General features: G+C 44.1%; 1 protein-coding gene across 2 annotated transcripts in view; it reads left to right on the top strand.

Annotated features, from left to right (window-relative positions):
- Window positions 1–17,253, top strand: part of SLC22A16 (solute carrier family 22 member 16) — a 35,243-nt gene extending 17,990 nt beyond the window's left edge. The window contains exons 5-8 of one of the 2 annotated variants that reach the window (XM_061427586.1): window positions 1,957–2,084; window positions 4,205–4,314; window positions 6,192–6,291; window positions 16,882–17,253. In XM_061427586.1, coding sequence (XP_061283570.1) covers window positions 1,957–2,084; window positions 4,205–4,314; window positions 6,192–6,291; window positions 16,882–17,079 — 536 coding nt within the window. In that variant the 3' untranslated portion in view covers window positions 17,080–17,253. Of the gene's footprint in view, window positions 1–1,956; window positions 2,085–4,204; window positions 4,315–6,191; window positions 6,328–16,881 lie in introns of both variants that reach the window. The other variant, XM_061427587.1, reaches the window with a different exon arrangement.
- Window positions 17,254–21,251: the final 3,998 nt, after the last annotated feature.

Here is a 21,251-nt window from a genome sequence, read left to right on the forward strand (position 1 = left end):
GCGACTTCACTTTCACTTTTCACTTTTCACTTTCATGCTTTGGAGAAGGAAATGACAACCCACTCCAGTGTTCTTGCCTGGAGAATCCCAGGGACGGGGCATCCTGGTGGGCTGCCGTCTCTGGGGTCACACAGAGTCGGACACGACTGAAGTGACTCAGCAGCAGCAGCAGCAGAGCGACTGAACTAAACTGACTAATTTAATGTTAGTTGGAAAGTGGAGGTGATAATCCAGGCCTATTCCTAGGAGGTTCTTTTGAGAATCATTGTTTTATTTGATCTTGAAAAGTCCTTAAAAAAAAAAAAAGCAGAGTAATAGATGAACCTACTGTTTGGTCCAGATGCACCAGACCTTACAGCAGGGTCTGTGAAGGGGAGGCATTTTCTCTGGAGTTGTTTATTTCTCATGTTAATGAAGAGAAGGTCAAGGCTATGGTTTTTCCAGTGGTTATGTATGGATGTGAGAGTTGGACTGCGAAGAAAGCTGAGCGCCGAAGAATTGATGCTTTCGAACTGTGGTGTTGGAGAAGAATCTTGAGAGTCCCTTGGACTGCAAGGAGATCCAACCAGTCCATCCTAAAGGAGATCAGTCCTGGGTGTTCCTTGGGAGGACTGATGCTGAAGCTGAAACTCCAGTACTTCGGCCATCTCATGTGAAGAGTTGACTCATTGGAAAAGACCCTGATGCTGGGAGGGATTGGGGGCAGGAGGAGAAGGGGACGACAGAGGATGAGATGGCTGGATGGCATCACTGACTCGATGGACGTGAGTCTCAGTGAACTCCGGGAGTTGGTGATGGACAGGGAGGCCTGGCATGCTGGGATTCATGGGGTCACAAAGAGTCGGATATGACTGAGCGACTGAACTGAACTGAACTGAATTGAAGAGAAGGGAGACTCATCTCTCCAGAAGGGCTCAGAATGTTATTTTTTGTCTTTGCCCAGCCTTTTTTTTTTCCTGAGCAGCTGCAGCAGAGTTTAATTTCTGATGTACTGCTAACTCAGGAAATATGTATCCACCGCAGTGATATGTTCCCAAAGCCACAGAAGACATGGAGACCCAGACCTGCCAGTCCAGGTGCTAATAGCATTCTGTGGTTAAACAGGCAAGCGCACACCAGCCCTCAAAGGCAGTGGTGGGTAGTGTCCTGAGGTTAGGCAAGCTGCAGAGTGTCGAAAGAAGGGACCTTTCAGTTACGTGGACAATCTAGGCTAATAAGCAGTGACAAGTTCTCAGAGGCTACTGGGTTTGCTCAGTTTTGCTGAGAAATCTTGCTTGCTCCCTGTTGTGTTCTGGGTGATAGATGTAAAGCTTTTTGGTTCTGGATCTAAGATTCAAACTTTGGTTCTTCAACAGAAGGGCTTTTAAGTCAGTTCCGGACTTTGTTTTTTGTTGAGGGGGAGTAAAAGGAGATCCAAGACAAGGTCCTTGCTCAGTGGGGGATTCATATTAGCTTAACTTTTAGGTTTAAAATCCATCAAACAGTTATCATTACTTTATGTACCTAGCTGCACTGAATTTTCTACCTTAATTTCTAAGTTCGAAGTTACTGATACAAACATTTCCCCATAGTTCTGTCAAGCAGAAGAAGCCAAAGATCAGAAAAGATCAGTGTTGGCTATTAATTTACATATTTGTTCGTTCCACTGCCTTGCCCTCCAGGCACTGTGCTGTGTCCTGGGAGCTTCCAGCCTCACTGGGGATAAGATTCTGAGGAGAGATGATAAGTGCTAAGCAGATTATGTGAGCATTAGTGCACATCACAGTAAACATTCTCCCCACTCCAGTGAGTTTAAAAGTCATGGGCCTTGCTGCCTCTTAGGTAGTTGTTAGATAGTTCTTAGAAGTCCGTGAGATCAGAGAGAAGGCTGACCATTCCATTGGGTTAGAAGGCAGGGTCCCCCTGTTCAACTGGATGCTCTGGCTTATAGAGATGTGTCATTTTGCTCTATCACAGGTGTAGTGGAAATTCCTGCCTATGTCCTTGTGTGCTTGGGGATGGACCGTGTGGGGAGAAGAAACATTCTGATTTTCTCCCTTCTGTCAAGCGCAGTGACCAGTGGTGTGATTATGGTGATCCCCAAGGTGAGTTCTTTTATGTTTTACTTAGGGAATGGTTAGTTATGCTGTGACAGTTTGATGGGGACATTTTCAGCTTATGAATACGAAGATGAAATAAGACATAGGGATAGATTATATACATAATATTTTAAATGTTTTCTTTAAAAAAACCCATTCCTTCTCTGTTATAATAAATAGTAGAAAATTTAAGGGAAAAAGAAATGTGGGAGTTGGGGGCGAAGCCCCAAATCCAACTTCTCAGAGATGGTCAGTGTTGTACTGTGTAAACATGGTCATCTTGAGTGAGGAGAGTAGATTGCACTTTGCAGTGAGTATCGTCATCTTAAACTTTTATTCATTCATGAAAGTTCTATCCAGCATCTAGTATGTACCAGATTCTTTTCTAGGTACCGAAGACGTGCAGTAAGTCAAGTTTCTCTGAGTAAAATGAAGAAAAACAAAATTGAATGAGGGATGGAGAGTGAGTGTGTTTGGAGGGGGAATGCACATGCGTACTGTTATTTTATCTAAAGTGGTTGAGGATGGTGTGCCTCTCAGAGAATGTGACATTTCATCAGAAATCTGAAGGAGCAAGGGAGTCATGGGGACAGATGAAAGATACTATGAGTCTTATGTTCAGAATTGTTCCAGTTTAAACAGTCTTGTTTTTCACTGTGGTAGGTTAGTAGTTTCCAAGTTCTATTGTGCGTGTATTTCCCAAGGATCTTGTTTCTAAGAATGTAATTTCTTAGTGAGAAACAGTGCCATAAACTACTGAAATGACTTCCTCATTCCTGTATTTTGGCAAACTCTTTGGCCTAGAATACCTTTTGCACCCAGAAGAACTCTTCCTTTTTTCACCCCAAATGTTGCTAGAACCTGTATTTTCATTCTCAATATAGAAAATATGGTCACTATAACAATACTTTAAAATAATTTATATTTTATATATATAATTATAGTGATTATATAATTATAAAGCAATAGTATCTCAACATTTAGATCAAGGCATTTTAAGTTTTGTATATTGTTTGAAATCTAATTTAAGCTAACCAGTGACTTCCTTTTATGCTTCACTTAATTATCAGTGAATTGGTGAATCAAATATGCTATGGATTGAAAATTCCAGGTGATTGATACATGCAACTGATTCACATTAGTTAAAGTTACTTAAGACTTGGAGGTCTCTGCCACTTTGAGGGAGCTTCATCCATACCTTTTTTGCATGTGTTTTAAAGCAGCTTGCAGTTATATTAGTTGAGTTGATGGCAACTGTCTTTGAGCCAGTGAGGATTTAGGGGAACCCTAGAACCTTTCACCTCTACAGTGGTTAAGCCCCAGCAGTAATGTGGAAGACCGGAAAGTGGCTGATGGCATTTCTAGAAATAGAGCACTAACCCTTAATCACAAAAATTTCCCCTCTAATAAAACTTCTCTCCAAATGGTAACGTCAACACAATACAATTTTTTTGAGTTCCATTCATTCATTCAACAAACACTGAATGCAAAGTAATGACGGTGATAGGAGACACTGGCTGCTTAATACAGGCACCCCCAAATCTCAGTGAGTTCACATCATAGATGTTTATTTCTTGCTCACAGAAAGTTTGATGTGGCTCCTCGCTGGTGGGTGTAGGGGTGGTGAAGGGGGTGTTTGGCTCCCTGGAGCCACTCAGGAACACAAGTTGACAGAGGTACTGCCACCCCTAATGCATGAACTCCACGGTCACCTGGGTCTCAACACCCAGCTGGCAGACAGGGGAGGAGAGAAAAGATGGACTGTGAGACGTCTCTGAGAACTACTTCAGGAAGTGGAATACATCAAGGATGACAGCAGAAACTATCTGGGAGGCTCTTATTCCACAGTGTCTCTTCCCAAATGGCTTTTCTTAGTTGGTAATTTGTAATCTGCTAGGCAGAGGAGGCACAGTAAAACTTTTCTCTAAATCTCATAAAGAGGGAAAGCTTTTGCAGACCATGAGCAGAATTTACAAAATAGATTCAAACAAAAATGAAACTGTTCTGAAAGACACCAGAGGATGAGAAAGTTTTAAGTAATAATTTTGAGGATTTTCTCTTTTTCTTTTAAAAATATTACTTGATGACAAAATGATGGTCTATTTTACCAATATATACATTTTCAGGATTACCATGTTTGGCTAGTGGTGGCAAGTATGGCTGGAAAATTTTTCATCGGGGCAGCATTTGGCCTTATATACCTTTATACAGCGGAGCTGTATCCAACCATTGTAAGGTAAGAGTTACTTATTTTTGTGTTGTTTTCTTATTATCTTTCACTTATGTGTCATATCCTTACATTCAGTCTCTGAGTATAAATGCCTTCTTTTTGCAGAAGTAGGGGAACTCCGAGATGTGGGAAGATTACATGATGATGCTAATTCTGAATCAGAGGCTTTGTCTATACATCATTAACAAGGATATTAGAGAATTTGTTTTGAAATAATGCTGCTGCTAAGTCACTTCAGTCGTGTCTGACTCTGTGTGATCCCATAGACGGCAGCCCACCAGGCTCCCCCGTCCCTGGGATTCTCCAGGCAAGAACACTGGAGTGGGTTGCCATTTCCTTCTCCAATGCATGAAAGTGAAAAGTGAAAGGGAAGTCGCTCAGTCATGTCTGACTCTTTGCGACCCCATGGACTGCAGCCCACCAGCTCCTCCATCCATGGGATTTTCCAGGCCAGAGTACTGGAGTGGAAATAATGCTGTATTGTCCTAAAACCATTTAAAATCTCAAACACCGTTGACTTACACCGACTCAGGGCTAATGTTCTAAGGACATGTCTCTTGGTGTCCTGATGTCAGTTGTGTCAGGGCTGCCATAACAAAACACCACAGATTGAGGGCTTCAAACAATAGGAGTGTGTTTTCTCATGGTTGTGAAGATTAGAAGTCTGAGATCAGGAGTCTGGCATGTTTGGTTTCTCCTGGAGCCTCTCTCCTAAGCTTAATAAGAGATACTTACTCATGTTGAATGGCTTCCCTGGTGGCTCAGATGGTAAAGAATCTGCCTGCAATATGGGAGACCTAGGTTTGATCCCTAGGTTGGGAAGATCCCCTGGAGGAGGGCCTGGCAACTCACTCCAGTATTCTTGCCTGAAGAATCCCCATGGACAGAGGTGCCTGGTGGGCTACATCCCACAGGGTTGCAAAGAATTGGATATGACTGAGTGATATCATGTTGGAAGCACATTCTTTGCTTCCTACTAGAAATTCTATTGGAGAAGGCAATGGCAACCCACTCCAGTACTCTTGCCTGGAGAATCCCATGGATGGAGGAACCTGGTAGGGTGCAGTCCGTGGGGTCACTAAGAGTCGAACACGACTGAGCGACTTCACTTTCACTTTTCACTTTCATGCATTGGAGAAGGAAATGGCAACCCACTCCGGTATTCTTGCCTGGAGAATCCCAGGGATGGCGGAGCCTGGTGGGCTGCCGTCTATGGGGTCGCACAGAGTCGGACACGACTGAAGTGACTTGGCAGCAGCAGCAGAGATTCTATAGTTGTCTATAAATAAGTTTTAAAGGAAAGTACATTAAGATATTGCTTGACTTTAAAAAATTGAAATAGAATGATCCATAGATATAAATCTTTTGGTTTCCCAAATCCCCACTTCCTATTCTAAATAAACTTCAGCTGTAGAAGACTGATGTTATCCTTAGTGTTAGACTGAATGAGTATCGTAAGAGCTTCATTTGCATAGCTGATGAAGACTGGTTTACCTTTCTTTTGTCTTGAATTATCTGTGTGTTTGTAGACACTGATATTTCACAGAATGTGAATATAAATCATGAACATGTGTGCTCAGTCGCTCAGTCATGTCTGACTCTTTGTGACCTCATGGACTGTAGCCTGCCAGGCTCCTCTGTCCGTGGGATTTCCCAGGCAAGGATACTGGAGTAGGTTGCCATTTTATCTTCCAGGGGAAATCATGAACAACTCTTGAAAAATTAAAGTTAATTTCCAAGTATATTAAGCTGACTTAAGCTTTAGTATTTATTCCCTGTGGGGAGGGTGGACGGGGATCTGGGCAGCTGTTCTCTCACTGTCTGTATCACATGTCCCTTGTCTTCTGTTCCTGCTGCTGTCTTAATTCTCTCTGTGTTTCCAGGTCGCTGGCCGTGGGGAGTGGCAGCACGGTGGGCCGTGTGGGAAGCATCGTGGCCCCATTGTGCATTTATCTCTCCAGCGTTTGGATCTTCATGCCACAGGTGTTCATCAATTTATAGAACTTGACTGAGATAGCGGTGAGGCACAGCAGCCAACTGCCTTCTATATTTTGATTTATTAGGCTCCAACTTATAATTTGGTTTGGGGATTTCTAGCATCCTTGTTCGGAGAAGGCAATGGCACCCCACTCCAGTACTCTTGCCTGGAAAATCCCATGGACGGAGGAGCCTGGTGGGCTGCAGTCCATGGGGTCTCGAAGAGTCGGACACAACTGAGCGACTTCACTTTCACTTTTCACTTTCCTGCATTGGAGAAGGAAATGGCAACCCACTCCAGCGTTCTTGCCTGGAGAATCCCAGGGACCGGGGAGCCTGTTGGGCTGCCATCTTTGGGGTCACACAGAGTTGGACACGACTGAAGCGACTTAGCAGCTGCAGCAGCAGCAGCAGCAGTATCTTTGCTAACAGCTCATTAGTTGTTAAGTAGGGTGGTGGTTGCTGTTTCTCTTGTTTGTTGATTGCCTTCCCCCCTCTCCCCACTGTCAGCTGTTAATTGCAACTCAAGTAGGCTCAAGTAGGGTCTCTCCTCAGCACATTACGAAGCCAGGAGCTCTGGTCTCTGGTCTCTGAGCCTGTGCTCCTTCATCGGGATCCGCCGACTGCCTCCCACCCCCAGCCTTTGTGATGTCTAATCAAGGCCAGTTCTGGAGGCTGCTGCTCCTGGAAGAATCTGGTGGTATCTGGTGGAAAGGTGTAGGGGTGTGTGGTTTGCAGCTTATCTGAAACTTGAGGGGCTCTTCCTGGTCGGGGCTGCCTGTGTGCCTCCTCCGGGCGCTGGCAGTGTGAGCTGTTCACCTGCTTATGAAGCCTGAGGGCGCTTCTGCTCAGTTTGCAGGTTCCCTCCTGGCCCGGCGGTGAGTTTGGGAAGGCATACAGAGCACTGTTACACAACCGGGGCAGGAGGAAGACAGGTGATGGGAGTTGAGGGGCAGGGAGGTGGGGATGGTGGGGATGGCTGGAGGTGCTGCAGTGACTCCTGGGGGAGTCCCGGGGGTGCTGGTCCTCTCCCTCCTCCTCCAGGCTCCCTTTCTGGAACTTCCTGCTTGGAGCTCTCTCTAGGCTGTTCGCTCTCTGTCGTCTCTTTGTTTTTCTGATTGCCTCACTCTCCAAGAGCCATCCTGGCTGTCTTTCCCAATCGCTGTGTGGATAACTGCTCCTGAGTGCTGACTTGGCTTCCAAGCTGCAGACTCACTAGTCCTGTGGATATCCTCCCTGGGCATCTTATAGCTTCACCATTTCCCAAACCCAGCTGGCTCCTCCTTCTGTCTCCACCGTGAGGTGGGAGTTCTTGGCCTCCCACATGACACTGGAGCGCCAGCTTTTATCCCCACCCACCGCACTCCTCTCAATCCACGACACCAAATCCTCCTCGGTCAAAACCTCCCGATTCACCTGCTTCCAGTCCAGCTCCTCATCACTGCCTGCCTCCCAGGTTCCCTCCCCTCACTCTACCCCCACCCCCACCCCCACCCCATCAGGGTAGTTTGCTGAACCCACAGCTCCAGTCCAGCTGCCCCTCACCTTCAGAACAAACCCCAGCTCTGCCTGATCCTCACGTCCTTTCCAGATTGACCCCTTCCCATCTTCCCTATTTTGTTTCTTCACACACTTCCTCTGCCTCTCCACACCCACCCTGCTCTCAATGATACCCTGCCCCACCTCCTTTGCTGGAACATCCCCTCTGCAGAGAATGCTTCTTGCCCACCTCCCCCAAGCTTTCATGTACCTTTTTTTTTTCCCTTAAGAGAAAGAGACCCCTTTTCCACAGACTTTCTGTAACTATACAAGTTAAAACCAGGAAAACTAATGGGGCTAATTGACTAAACCAGGACCCCCTCCTGTGGAGGAGGGAGGGACAGGCTTCTGGGGTGCGAGCAGTGTTTTCTTGTGGGTGATCAAGACCATGATATGTTTGCTTTGTAATTATTTCTTTTCTTTTCAAACTTTAAACTTTTGTATTAGGGTAGAGCCTATTAACAATGTTGTGGTAGTTTCGGGTGAACAGTGTAGGGACTCCACGTACATATACGTGTATCCATTCTCCCCCAAAACCCCATCCAGGCTGCCTCATAACATTAGCAGAGTTCCATGTGCCATACAAAAGGTCCTTGCTGGTTATCCATTTTAAATATAGCAATATGTACTATAATTATTTCTTAAACTGTACATTTGTTTTATGCATTTAAAACGTATATTTTATGGTAGATAGGTAGATAGATATAGACCTTTTTTTTTTTTCTTTTTAAGAGGTAAATCCAAGAACCATTAGGACCCAGGCTGCCTCAGAAGCTGGCACTGCATCTGGGTCAGAACCGTGAAGGGCTCCCAGAACTGGAAGATGCATTATGGCTGCAATTTCTCTCCAGTACTCCTAAGAGGTCCCTTTCACAGCATCTTCCCAGGTTTGGCAGAGAGCAGTTCTCCTGGATGATGGTGTCCTGGAGCTTTAAGTGGCTGTGACTTACACAGCTGGGGAGCTGAGACCAAAACTGGTCCCACTTGCTTTGTTTCCAGTTTGTCCTCCTGCTCTGACTCTGCCGGATGACTAGTGGGGGCTGAATGCTCTAGGGGTGTAGATGAAGCAGCCCCCATGTATTGATAGCTTTTAGGACACGGAGCAAACCCCACTTCTTCAAGAAGGCCACCCAGACCCAGTGACCCAATCTCCCTCTTTCCCAGGTCCGCATAGCATTTTGTGTGTACTCTTTCCACAGCCTACTGTGGCACTTTGGCTGTAACATTTGCACGTCTTTGTCTCCCATTTAAACCGTTGAACTCTTGCAGAACAGGGCATTTTGTATCAACACAATTGGGTCCAGTAAAGCATTTCTCTTACTTTGTTTGCCATTCATGTTATAATTTATAATATTTAACATTTTAAATGAGATACACTGGCTTTTATAATTTAGATTTGCCCTAAGCAACAATAACAGTGAAATTATGGGTGTTATACTAGTTACATGGAGAAGGTAATGGCAACTCACTCCAGTATTCTTGCCTGGGAAATCCCATGGACAGGGGAGTCTGGTGGGCTACAGTCCATGGGGTCGCAAAGAGTCAGGTACTACTGAGCGATTAACACACATGCATACTAGTAATATGTGTTATACACTAGCAAAATCCTACAAGTAATAAATTGTTGGAGATGACCTTAAAAAAAAAAAATCATTGTGCACCCACAGGTGGTATGCATCTACTTTTTGGGAATCATTGGTTCAACGTGTTTCTCTCTTATGTCTCTGCAACAGGCACCCAGTCAAGTGTGCTTAAGTCGCTCAGTCGTGTCCAACTCTTTGCGACCCCATGAACCAGAGCATGCCAAGCTTCCCTGTCCATCATCAATTCCTGGGGTTCACCCAAACCCATGTCCATTGAGTCAGTCATGCCATCCAACCATCTCATCCTCTGTCGTCCCCTTCTCCTCCTGCCCTCAATCTTTCCAAGCATCAGGATCTTTTCAAATGAGTCAAATCTTCACATCAGGTGGCCAAAGTATTGGAGTTTCAGCTTCAACATCAGTCCTTCCAATGAACACCCAGGACTGATCTCCTTTAGGACGGACTGGTTAGATCTCCTTGAAGTCCACGGGACTCTCAAGAGTCTTCTCCAACACCACAGTTCAAAAGCATCAATTCTTTATAGTCCAACTCTAACATCCGTACATGACCACTGGAAAAACCATAGCCTTGACTAGATGGACCTTTGTTGACAAAGTAATGTCTCTGCTTTTTAATATGCTGTCTAAGTTGGTCATAACTTTCCTTCCAAGGAGTAAGCGTCTTTTAATTGCATGGCTGCAATCACCATCTGCAGTGATTTTGGAGCCCCCCAAAATAAAGTCAGCCACTGTTTCCACTGTTTCCCCTTCTATTGCCATGAAGTGATGGAACCAGATGCCATGATCTTCGTTTTCTGAATGTTGAGCTTTAAGCCAACTTTTTCACTCTCCTCTTTCACTTTCATCAAGAGGCTCTTTAGTTCTTCTTCACTTTCTGCCATAAGGGTGGTGTCATCTGCATATATGAGGTTATTGATATTTCTCCCAGCAATCTTGATTCCAGCTTGTGCTTCCTCCAGCCCAGCATTTCTCATGATTTACTCTGCATAGAAGTTAAATAAGCAGGGTGACAATATACAGCCTTGACGTACTCCTTTTCCTATTTGCAACCAGTCTGTTGTTCCATGTCCAGTTCTAACTGTTGCTTCCTGACCTGCATACAAGTTTCTCAAGAGGCAGGTCAGGTGGTCTGGTATTCCCATCTTTTGGAGAATTTTCCAGTTTATTGTGATCCATGCAGTCAAAGGCTTTGGCATAGTCAATAAAGAAGAAATAGATGTTTTTCCAGAACGCTCTTGCTTTTTCCACAATCCAGCAGATGTTAGCAATTTGATCTCTGGTTCTACTGCCTTTTCCAAAACCAGCTTGAACATAGGGAATTTCATGGTTCATGTATTGCTGAAGCCTGGCTTGGAGAATTTTGAGCATTGCTTTACTAGCATGTGTGATGAGTGCAATTGTGCGGTAGTTTGAGCATTCTTTGGCTTTGCCTTTCTTTGGGAATGGAATGGAAACCAACCTTTTCGAGTCCTGTGGCCACTGCTGAGTTTTCCAAATTTGCTGACATATTGAGTGCAGTACTTTCACAGCATCATCCTTTAGCATTTGAAATAGCTCAACTGAAATTCCATCACTTTCACTAGCTTTGTTCGTAGCAATGCTTTCTAAGGCCGACTTGACTTCACATTCCAGGATGTTTGGCTCTAGGTGAGTGATCATACCATCTTGATTATCTGGGTCATGAAGATCTTTTTTGTAGAGTTCTTCTGTATATTCTTGCCACCTCTTCTTTATATCTTCTGCTTCTGTTAGGTCCATACCATTTCTGCCCTTTATTGAGCCCATCTTTGCATGAAATATTCCCTTGGTATCTCTAATTTTCTTGAGGAGATCTCTAGTCTTTCCCATTCTGTTGTTTTCCTCTGTTTCTTTTCACTGATCACTGAGGAAGGCTTTCTCATCTTTCCTTGCTATTCTTTGGAACTCTGCATTCAGATGCTTATATCTTTCCTTTTCTCCTTTGCTTTTTGCTTCTCTTCTTTATGTTCCTCATTAACAGAAGATGAAAGTAGAAAAGATGTTTTTAAAAAATAAGCCAAGACACATAGAAGAAGATAGATAAATCTATAAAAGCAAACTGCTATAAAGTCACTAAAACCAAATAAAGATTTTTTTTAAGGATATCCATAAAGATCCATTACAGACTATAAAGTTAAAAGGGATTTTAAATTTTATTTAACAGCTACTCTAATAGTGCTTGTTATATGACAAGCTCTATTTCACCTGCTTTACAAAAAGCAGTCTTCACAGAATGTTGTTTTTGTTCAGTTGCTCAGTCGTGTCCGACTCTTTGGGACCTCATGGACTGCAGTACACCAGGTTTCCCTGTCCTTCACTACCTCCCGGAGTTTGCTCAAACTCATGTCCACTGAGTCAGTGATACCATCCAACCATCTTTTCCTCTGTAGCCTACCTCTTCTCCTGCCCTCAAGCTTTCCCAGCATCAGGGTCTTTTCCGTTCATAGAATGTAGGTGCTGTTTTTGCTATCATTATTTAAATGACATGTTCTGTGCTGTGCTTAGTCGCTTAGTCATGTCTGACTCTTTGTGACCCCATGGACTATAACACGCCAAGCTCCTCTGTCTGTGGGGATTCTCCAGGCAAGAATACTGGAGTGGGTTGCCATGCCCTCCTCCAGAGGATCTTCCCAACCCAGGGATTGAACCCATGTCTCTTACATTGCAGGTAGATTCTTTACAATCTGAGCCACCAGGGAAGCCCTTAAATGACATACCTGGGTTCAAATCCAAATACCATGCCTTTTTCGTAGGTTAAACAAACAGTCCTAAAGGGGGTGCAGAGAAAAAAGTTCTTCCACTTTGACCCTCATGCCCCCTCCCCCAGGACCACCTCTGTCATCACGGTCTTGTGTGTATTTGCAAAAATATTCTGTGAATGTGCTTCCTTTGGATGTAGCAGATGTAGCTTGTTATTTTTAATGAGTAAAAAATAAATTATTAAATTTCTCATTAAGCTTATTTATGGGTGTCAAACTGCCCAGGGAGCCAGTATTTTCCTTTGGAGGAATAGACGTAATCATCTAGAAGATAAGTTTATATTTTCTCTTTTCAGAAGAAGTACATGAGCATCATTCCTTCTGTTGCTTTTATTTTCAACAACTATTTTTAAGTAATCTAAGGGAAAAAGTGGACATCTAATTCACATAATCTTTGTATTTGTGAACTCATTTGGCAAAGGTTGAGTGTTGATTTTGAATTAGGTGATAAGGAGCAGGGATGAAAGAAACAGCATTTGTCCTGAAAGATTTCCAAACTGGTGTGGAAGGCAGAGGTCCCAGAGAATTGGGCTGGGGTAGGGAATGTTGGGGTTATGGGGTTGCAGGAGAGGGCTACCAACCCAGCTAGGGCCAGAGGAAAAGTTTCCTGCAAGAGGGGCCTTTCATCTGTGTTTGGAGGGGCCGGTGAGAGTCAGCCAGGTGGAAGAGGAGATAAGGGAATTCCATGCAGAGGCAACAGAAAGGCAAAAACTTAGAGGGGAAAAGAAACATGGCCAGTTTGGGTCTGGGTGCAAGCATTGCTGCCAACACCCAGGGTGGTGTGGGTGTCAGGAGGTAAGGGTGAAAGGATGCAGGGATCTCAAAGGAGGTCAGAATATCGGACTAAAGGCGGGTTGGAGCGGACAGGATGGAAAAGTGTTACCCCCTGGACCTGTGACAAGTTGGGTATGGTGGAGGGGGACAGCAGGAGGGGTGGAAGGTTGTTCTCAGGGCTGTAGGGGACTCTAGGAGGAGCAACAAGGCTGAGGTGGGGAGGAACAGTGCACTTGAATTGTGGGTGAGGAGTGGGAGGTGCCTGCTTGATGGCTGGGGAGGGGGCAGCGGGGTGAGGGGCAGGGGGGAGGCTGGTGCCTTTACAGGTCTGGAACTCCGAGGGGTACAGGCTTGAGAATCAGTTTATGACGGATGAGGGAAAAGGGAGGGAGACTGAAGAGCAGAAGCCTGGAAACAGTGGCATTTAGCGCCAGATGGGAAGAGGGGTTCAGGGCAGAAACTGAGGGGCCAGCAGGGGAGGTGACTGGGACCCCAAAGGAGGCAGGGAGGCGAGGAAGGCAGAACGGCTCCCAGCTTCCGGCTGTCAGGTTTGGCAGCTAGGAATCTGTGGCCTGGGAAGAGCAGCGTCCATGGGTGTTGGGTGGGGGCCATGCTGCTGGGGGGTCGGGGAGGTGGGGGCGGGCAGGGTGGAAGGAGAAGCAGGGACTGCTGTGGAGAAGATGGGCGGGGGCTGCAGTGGATGTGGGCTGAGGCGGAGAGCCTCTTGCTTGTTTCAGAAGATAGAGAGTAGTAATGACAGCTACCGTTTATTGGCTCCTCAACTGTTACTGTTTTAAGTGCCCTAAATGTGTTATTTAATTTAATCTTTTCAACAGTCCTTTGGGGGCAGGTAGTATTATTTGGAGAAGGCAATGGCACCCCATTCCAGTACTCTTGCCTGGAGAATCCCAGGGACGGGGGAGCCTGGTGGGCTGCCGTCTCTGGGGTCTCACAGAGTCGGACACGACTGAAGCGACTTCGCAGCAGCAGCGGCAGTATTAATTATTTCTATTTTACAGATAAGGAAACTGAGGAGCAGAAAAATTAAGTCACCTGCCCAGGGCCATACAGGTAGCAAGTACAAGTTCCCAGGCAGAGTGGGTACAGAGATTGTAAGAAGCTCAAGAAATTTATTTTTACTGAGGGAAACTAGCCAGTGGAAAGGAAAAGATCAAAAGTTTGTGAGAAAGAAGGGAGATCTATTGATGGGGGAAGACCCCGCCCCTCCACCGCCCTCCCCCAGGAGAAGGTGAGAGGGGACAAAAGCTCCTCCTGGTCAGGGGGAGGGAGAGGTGGGATTGAGGGGGTTGTTGGAGTGCTTGTGTGGGGTAGCGAGGGCTGGCCATAGGGATGGGGGACCTGCTTGGAGTGAAAGGAGAGATGCAAGGTTCTGAGTTTATTCAGTGCCTGACTATTCTCACTACTCACTACTACGCTTGCTCCTTGGAAGAAAAGTTTTGACTAACCTAGACAGCATACTTTTCAGCAGAGATATTACTTTGCCAGCAAATGTCCATCTAGTCAAGGCTATGGTTTTTCTAGTGGTCATGTATGGATGTGAGAGTTGGACTATAAAGAAAGCTGAGCACCGCAGAATTGATGCTTTTGAACTATGGTGTTGGAGAAGACTCTTGAGAGTCCCGTGGGCTGCAAGGAGATCCAACCAGTCCATCCTAAAGGAAATCAGACCTGAATATTCATTGGAAGGACTGATGTTGAAGCTGAAACTCCAATTGTTTGGCCACCTGATGCAAAGAGCTGACTCATTTGCAAAGACCCTGATGCTGGGAAAGATAGAAAGCAGGAGGAGAAGGGGACGACAGAGGATGAGATGGTTGGATGGCATCACCAATTCAATGGACATGAGTTTGAGTAAACTCCGGGAGTTGGTGATAGATAGGGAGGCCTGGCATGCTGCAGTCCATGGGGTCACAAAGAGTCAGACACGACTGAGTGACTGAACTGAACTGAATTGAACTGATTCTACCAAGTTAAAAAAGAAAATCCAGTCTTGTCTTGAATTGTCCATTTGATTCTATTTCTTGTTTAGACTTGTTCAGTGTTTTTCAGACCCTGACAGAGGTCTCTCTTGGGATTTCTACGTCCTTTGTAATATCACTTTAAATTCTGTTACTGTTTCTTGGCTTACTCATGCATTTCTGGAATTAGGTTATCAGTGTTTTGCAAAACAAGTCAAGAACTGTCTTCCCAGGTCACATCTGTACCTGATGTGGCCTCATGTCGTGTCTCAATTTACACTGTATCTCAGAGACTATAAAAGCACCAAATATGCAGATTTATCAGAAAGCCTATGCCTTAATTTATTTTTATGGGCTCTTCTCAGTACTTTTTGCTAAAGGAGTTTAAATTATGTAAAAACAAAGTTTTTACAGACTATAACCAGATTTAGTTCTAAAACCCACCCATATCTTCATAGTGGTCAACAGAGAAGAGATATACAGACTTTAGTTTTTTAATGTGATTTGCATTTTTGAAAGCAAACACCTTGGTGGTAGTCTAAAAGGTTGCCTTTCATGTGTCAAAACCTGGAAGGTAAAGAAATACTGAATTTTTATAAGAAATCACTTGGAAACTGTCGTTCAGTTCAGTTCAGTTCAGTCGCTCGGTCGTGTCTGACTCTTTGCGACCCCATGAATTGCAGCACGCCAGGCGTCCCTGTCCATCACCAACTCCCGGAGTTCACTCAGACTCACGTCCATCAAGTCGGTGATGCCATCCAGCCATCTCATCCTCTGTCGGCCCCTTCTCCTCCTGCTCCCAATCCCTCCCAGCATCAGAGTCTTTTCCAATGAGTCCAGTCTTCACATGAGGTGGCCAAAGTATTGGAGTTTCAGCTTTAGTATCATTCCTTCCAAAGAAATCCCAGGGTTGATCTCCTTCTGAATGGACTGGCTGGATCGCCTTTCAGTCCAAGGGGCTCTCAAGAGTCTTCTCCAACACCACAGTTCAAAAGCATCAATTCTTCAGTGCTCAGCCTTCTTCACAGTCCAACTCTCACATTCATACATGACCACTGGAAAAACCATAGCCTTGACTAGTGGACCTTTGTTGGCAAAGTAATGTCTCTGCTTTTCAATATGCTATCTAGGTTGGTCATAACTTTCCTTCCAAGGAGTAAGCGTCTTAATTTCATGGCTGCAGTCACCATCTGCAGTGATTTTGGAGCCCCCCAAAATAAAGTCTGACACTGTTTCCAGTGTTTCCCCATCTATTTCCCATGAAGTGATGTTCCCCCCACACAAAGTAGCAGCTAGTTTCTATTGCCTCTGTTTTGTTTCCCCCTAAATGCTACAGATTTTGGTTCATTGAACTGTTCATTGGTGCATGCATGCATTTATTCAGTCCCCACCATTTACGGAATGCCGATAGCATGTCCATTATTGCGGGCAGGAGCAGGGTTGACTAAGACAATCCCTGACCATCAAGTCCAAATCCAAGATGCTGGGTTCTCCCATGAGGCTCTGGAGCCTGGCAAGACAGGGCAGGGAGTTTTTTTTCTTCAGTGTAGCTCCTAGGACTGTGCCTACAAGAGTAATAATGCAGGCAGTAACTGGGATTTATTGAGTAGGTGCTCCATGGTGGTTGATGAATGATCAGATTAAGCTTAGTCAACTAATTAAAAGTAACCAAAAAGGTCATCAGTTCAGTTCAGTCGCTCAGTCGTGTCTGACTCTTTGTGACCCCATGAATTGTAGCACGCCAGGCCTTCCTGTCCATCACCAACTACCGGAATTCAAAAAGGTCTTACTGAGAAACAAAAATGCCAGCTGTTATGTCAATTTAAATTCTATTGCCCTCTGAACAAAGTTCAGAAATGATTATTCTCTGAAGAGCACATTTCTTTCTGGATGTGTCACTTTTGTTTTTTTTGCTTCCTTCTAGTTGCTTGTTGGGACTTTGGCCTTAGTGAGTGGAGTTCTAACATTCTTGCTTCCGGAAACCCTCAGGAGGCCTCTGACAACTACTTGGGAAGAGACTGAAAAGGAGAGCAGTTCAGGCAAATTACTTTCCACAACCAGTAATACTGTGTTAGAAAATGTCACAGTGGAGAACTCTGAGGATTCTAGTCTTAATAAATAAACGGGCCAGAAGTGCTATCCAGCATCCAAAATATTGTTTAATGCTTTTGTATTAGAGGAACATTATTCTCATCTCCTACATGTCATGTATATGTGTCTTTTTAAAGTTTTTGTAAGAAAGTTTTGAAACAGTTGTTTTGTAAAAGTAGAAGAAATAAAACACAAGATGAGAATTCTGTTTTTTTTTATACTGCTTTCTTACTGCCACAAAATACTTTTCCGTGTTTGTTCTTCTGTGTCATTAATTCTTGCAGGACTGAGGGACTGCTACACGGCTCCCTTCAGTATTGGGACCCCCTCCCCCCAACACCTGGACTGTTGACTGGGAGGAGGGGGCATGTGAGAGTGTGTTTCTTTTGACAAAACCACTTGCTGATTCTATTTATGATATTCCTTCCTCTGTTAGGAGAATCATAGCTCTAAATTCAAGTCTTATTAAAAATGCTCCATCAAAAAGCACTTGTCTAACTATAAAAACTATAGTTATCTTGCTTTCCAGCACCCCGAAGGCTTGAATGTACAGACAAATGTACTTACGTTTGGTCTACTTAAGGGACTCACACTTGGTAGGGGCCAGGAGTGAGTTTCCTTGTCTGAATTTCCTATTTTTCCTAAATTTACCAATTTCTCCCCATAGGTCTCATTCCTTGTGCATAGAAGCTGTGGCATTTTGGTGTTACAAAAGTATTGCAAATTTTTTTAACTTTCTAGATCATCTAGGAAATTGACATCTGGATGTGTTCCCAATATAAAATAATTTTTAAGTATTGTTACCTTTTAAAAATAATTTATAGAAAGGTTTTACTTTCTTTTAAACTAATAAATTTTGTTTCCTTAGCTTCACTTATATTTTGCAAAAACAGTGTAAGATCCTAAACATTTCAACTGCAGAAATATGGCATATGGTATTATCTATTATAGGAGTATGCATTCCATATAAGTTGCACATAGGTTTGGGGTATTTTCTTTACTTGGGTTTCATCAGAAGTTCGTAATTTTTGTTTTCTTTGCTCTTGAAATTTAGCTGTTGGATACATCTTATGTCCAGTATATTAAAATTAAGGAAGCATTAGTGTTATCTGTAGAGGCAAGTGAAAGAAAGATTATGACAATTGTAAAGGAGTATGTCAAGGCTGTATATTGTCACCCTACTTATTTAACTTATATGCAGAATACATCATGAGAAACGCTGGGCTGGAGGAAGCACAAGATGGAATCAAGATTGCCGGGAGAAATATCAATAATCTCAGATATGCAGATGACACCACCCTTATGGCAGAAAGTGAAGAGGAACTAAAGAGCCTCTTGATGAAAGTGAAAGAGGAGAGTGAAAAAGTTGGCTTAAATCTCAACATTCAGAAAACTAAGATCATGGCATCCGTTCCCATCACTTCATGGCAATAGATGGGGAAACAGTGGAAACAGTGTCAGACTATTTTGGGGGGCTCCAAAATCACTGCAGATGGTGATTGCAGCCATGCAATTAAAGGACGCTTACTCCTTGGAAGGAAAGTTATGACCAACCTAGATAGCATATTAAAAAGCAGAGACATTACTTTGCCAACAAAGGTTCGTCTAGTCAAGGCTATGTGCCAGGGTCCAGCCCCAGCAGGATCCAGGGTTACCCTCAGGATGACAGCATCGGGAATAAGAGAGAAAGAGAGAGAGAGAGAAAGAATGACACGGGGAGACCAAGCTTCGGTGAACGAGGCCCATAACTTTATTTTCAAAAGGAACTTTTATACCTTGACTTGTACATAGAGGGAAATGAAAGATGCAAAGTCATACAGAGTCAGCCCAAACATTACATCTGTTTTGTCTTTATCGAAACCAGGATTTTTTCTGCATACCTTTCCCATAAACAATGTTGTGTACATTATCTTCTGGCCTTGGAGGCCTGTGGACATTTTATGACTCTTTTTTGATAAAAGCTGCTCAATAAGAAAACTTATTTTCCCTTGAAGTGTTTTTTCTTTATATTTCTAATCTATGTCAGCCTCAGAAAGTGCTAAACAGAGTTACATTCTCAGGGAGCAAAGGTGCAGTGAGTTACAACAAAGAACCAATTAGCTCAAAGGTCTGATGTGGTTAATTCCAAGGTTGCTACTTGTTTTTCTTACATTCCAACTATGTTAACCAATACACTCCCAGGTGCACAATGGATAAGAGATATGGGAACTTGGCAGCAAGCATTGGCTCAACAATGAAATCCTACACCAGCACTACTCTAATAGTTTTTAACTCTTCGAAAGGCTCTATATTTTTAGAATGTTTTAGGCTTCCCGTGTCTCTCATGGTTGGGAGGCTGTGAACAATCACATGCGTAGCTGCAAGAATCTGGATAAACCTGTCAGGCAAGCTAAAAGCCATCAGAGGGGTTTGAATTGAAACACTCCTATCATGCCTAGGAGACCTATTAACTAAAGCCCTAAGTTGACTTTTTCCAGAGAAAGGTGGTCGGGGATAGCCCCCTGTTAATGTCAGAAGAGTTGGTGAAAGGCACAAAATAGTAAGACAGACAGATTCTGGTTTTGGGGTAGATGCTCGAGCAGATCCAGGGGGTCCCTTGAGTTCTGATCTGCCTTGCTCATCAGATCTCTTCCACATGACCTTGTCATGGGTGGGATCTCCCATGGTGGCTCCCGGCAGCTATGGTTTTTCCAGTGGTCACGTATGGATATGAGAGTTGGACTATAAAGAAACCTGAGCGCCGAAGAAATGATGCTTTTGAACTGTGGTGTTGGAGAAGACTCTTGAGAGTCCCTTGGACTGCAAGGAGATCCAACCAGTCCATCCTAAAGGAGATCAGTCCTGGGTGTTCATTGGAAGGACTGATGTTGAAGTTGCAACTCCAGTACTTTGGCCACCTGATGAGAAGAGCTGACTCATTGGAAAAAACCCTGATGCTTGGAAAGATTGAGGGCAGGAGAAGAAGGGGACGACAGAGGATGAGATGGTTGGATGGCATCACCGACTCAATGGACATGGGTTTGGGTGGACTCTGGGAATTGGTGATGGACAGGGAGGCCTGGCGTGCTGCGCTTCATGGGGTCGCAAAGAGTCGGACACCACTGAGCAACGGAACTGAACTGAACTGAGAGATACTGTAGTTTAAAAAAGGGGATTTGACTTGAGTTATTTAGACTTTTTATATTAATTCAGTTCCCTGGATAATCACTCAATTATTCACTTGGCCTTTCTGCTTGTAAAATAAGAATAAAAAACTTTTTTTCCTTTTGTAAAAGAAAAGAAAAAACAGATAGGAGGATATGAGAAGAAAGGAGGAAGACATTTTATAATCCTTTCTGTCGTCTTATTTTGTCTCCCTTTCTTTTATTCCTTCAAACTCAGCCTGTTCTACTGTCATTTAGTTTTCATTTTAGTTAATATTTGATATTTTATTGACTTTCTTTTTTTGTTCTGGGTTAGTTTTCTAGGTAAAGTACCACAGACAAGGTGATTTAAACAATGGAAATTTATTTCTCACAGTTTTAGAGGTTGGAACTCCAAGATTAAGGTGTTGCCAAGGTAAATTTCTCTCTAAGGCTTCTTCTCTTGGCTTGCAGGCAGCCACCGTCTGGCTGCGTGCTCCTATGACCTCTTTCGCTCTTGCAGAGAAGAGTGACGGAGGGTGGTGGGGGAGATAGAGCAGGTGTTTTGTTGCCCCACCTTATAAGGGTACTAATCCCCACTCTCATTACCTCGTTGAATTCTACATTTCGTCCATAATACTCATGTGTGTGTTTGGTGTATGCACACAAAGTCACTTCAGTCATGTCCGACTCTGTGTCCCTATGGAACATAGCCCCACCAGGCTCCTCTGTCCATGAGATTCTCCAGGCAAGAATTCTGGAGTGGGTAGCCATGCCCTCCTCCATGGGATCTTCCAGACCTAGGGATCGAACCTGTAGCTCCTGCGCCTCCTGCATTGCAGGCAGATTCTTTACCTTTGAGCCACCAATGTCCAGTCCAAAAAAAACCCATCACATTTTGCACTGGCAGTGGATGCAGGGAATATAGGCTTGGGGCTCCCAGCCCAGTGATGGCAGTGACTGATCTCTGGGTAATTTCTCCTCCATTTATTCCACCAATCCTTCCTATACTTTTGTAACTAATGCCCTATATTCAATTTCTCCTTACTTGAAATATCTTAGAGTTTTCTGTTTTCCTATT

The sequence above is a fragment of the Bos javanicus genome, chromosome 9, assembly GCF_032452875.1.
Source record: "Bos javanicus breed banteng chromosome 9, ARS-OSU_banteng_1.0, whole genome shotgun sequence".
NCBI lineage: Eukaryota > Metazoa > Chordata > Mammalia > Artiodactyla > Bovidae > Bos > Bos javanicus.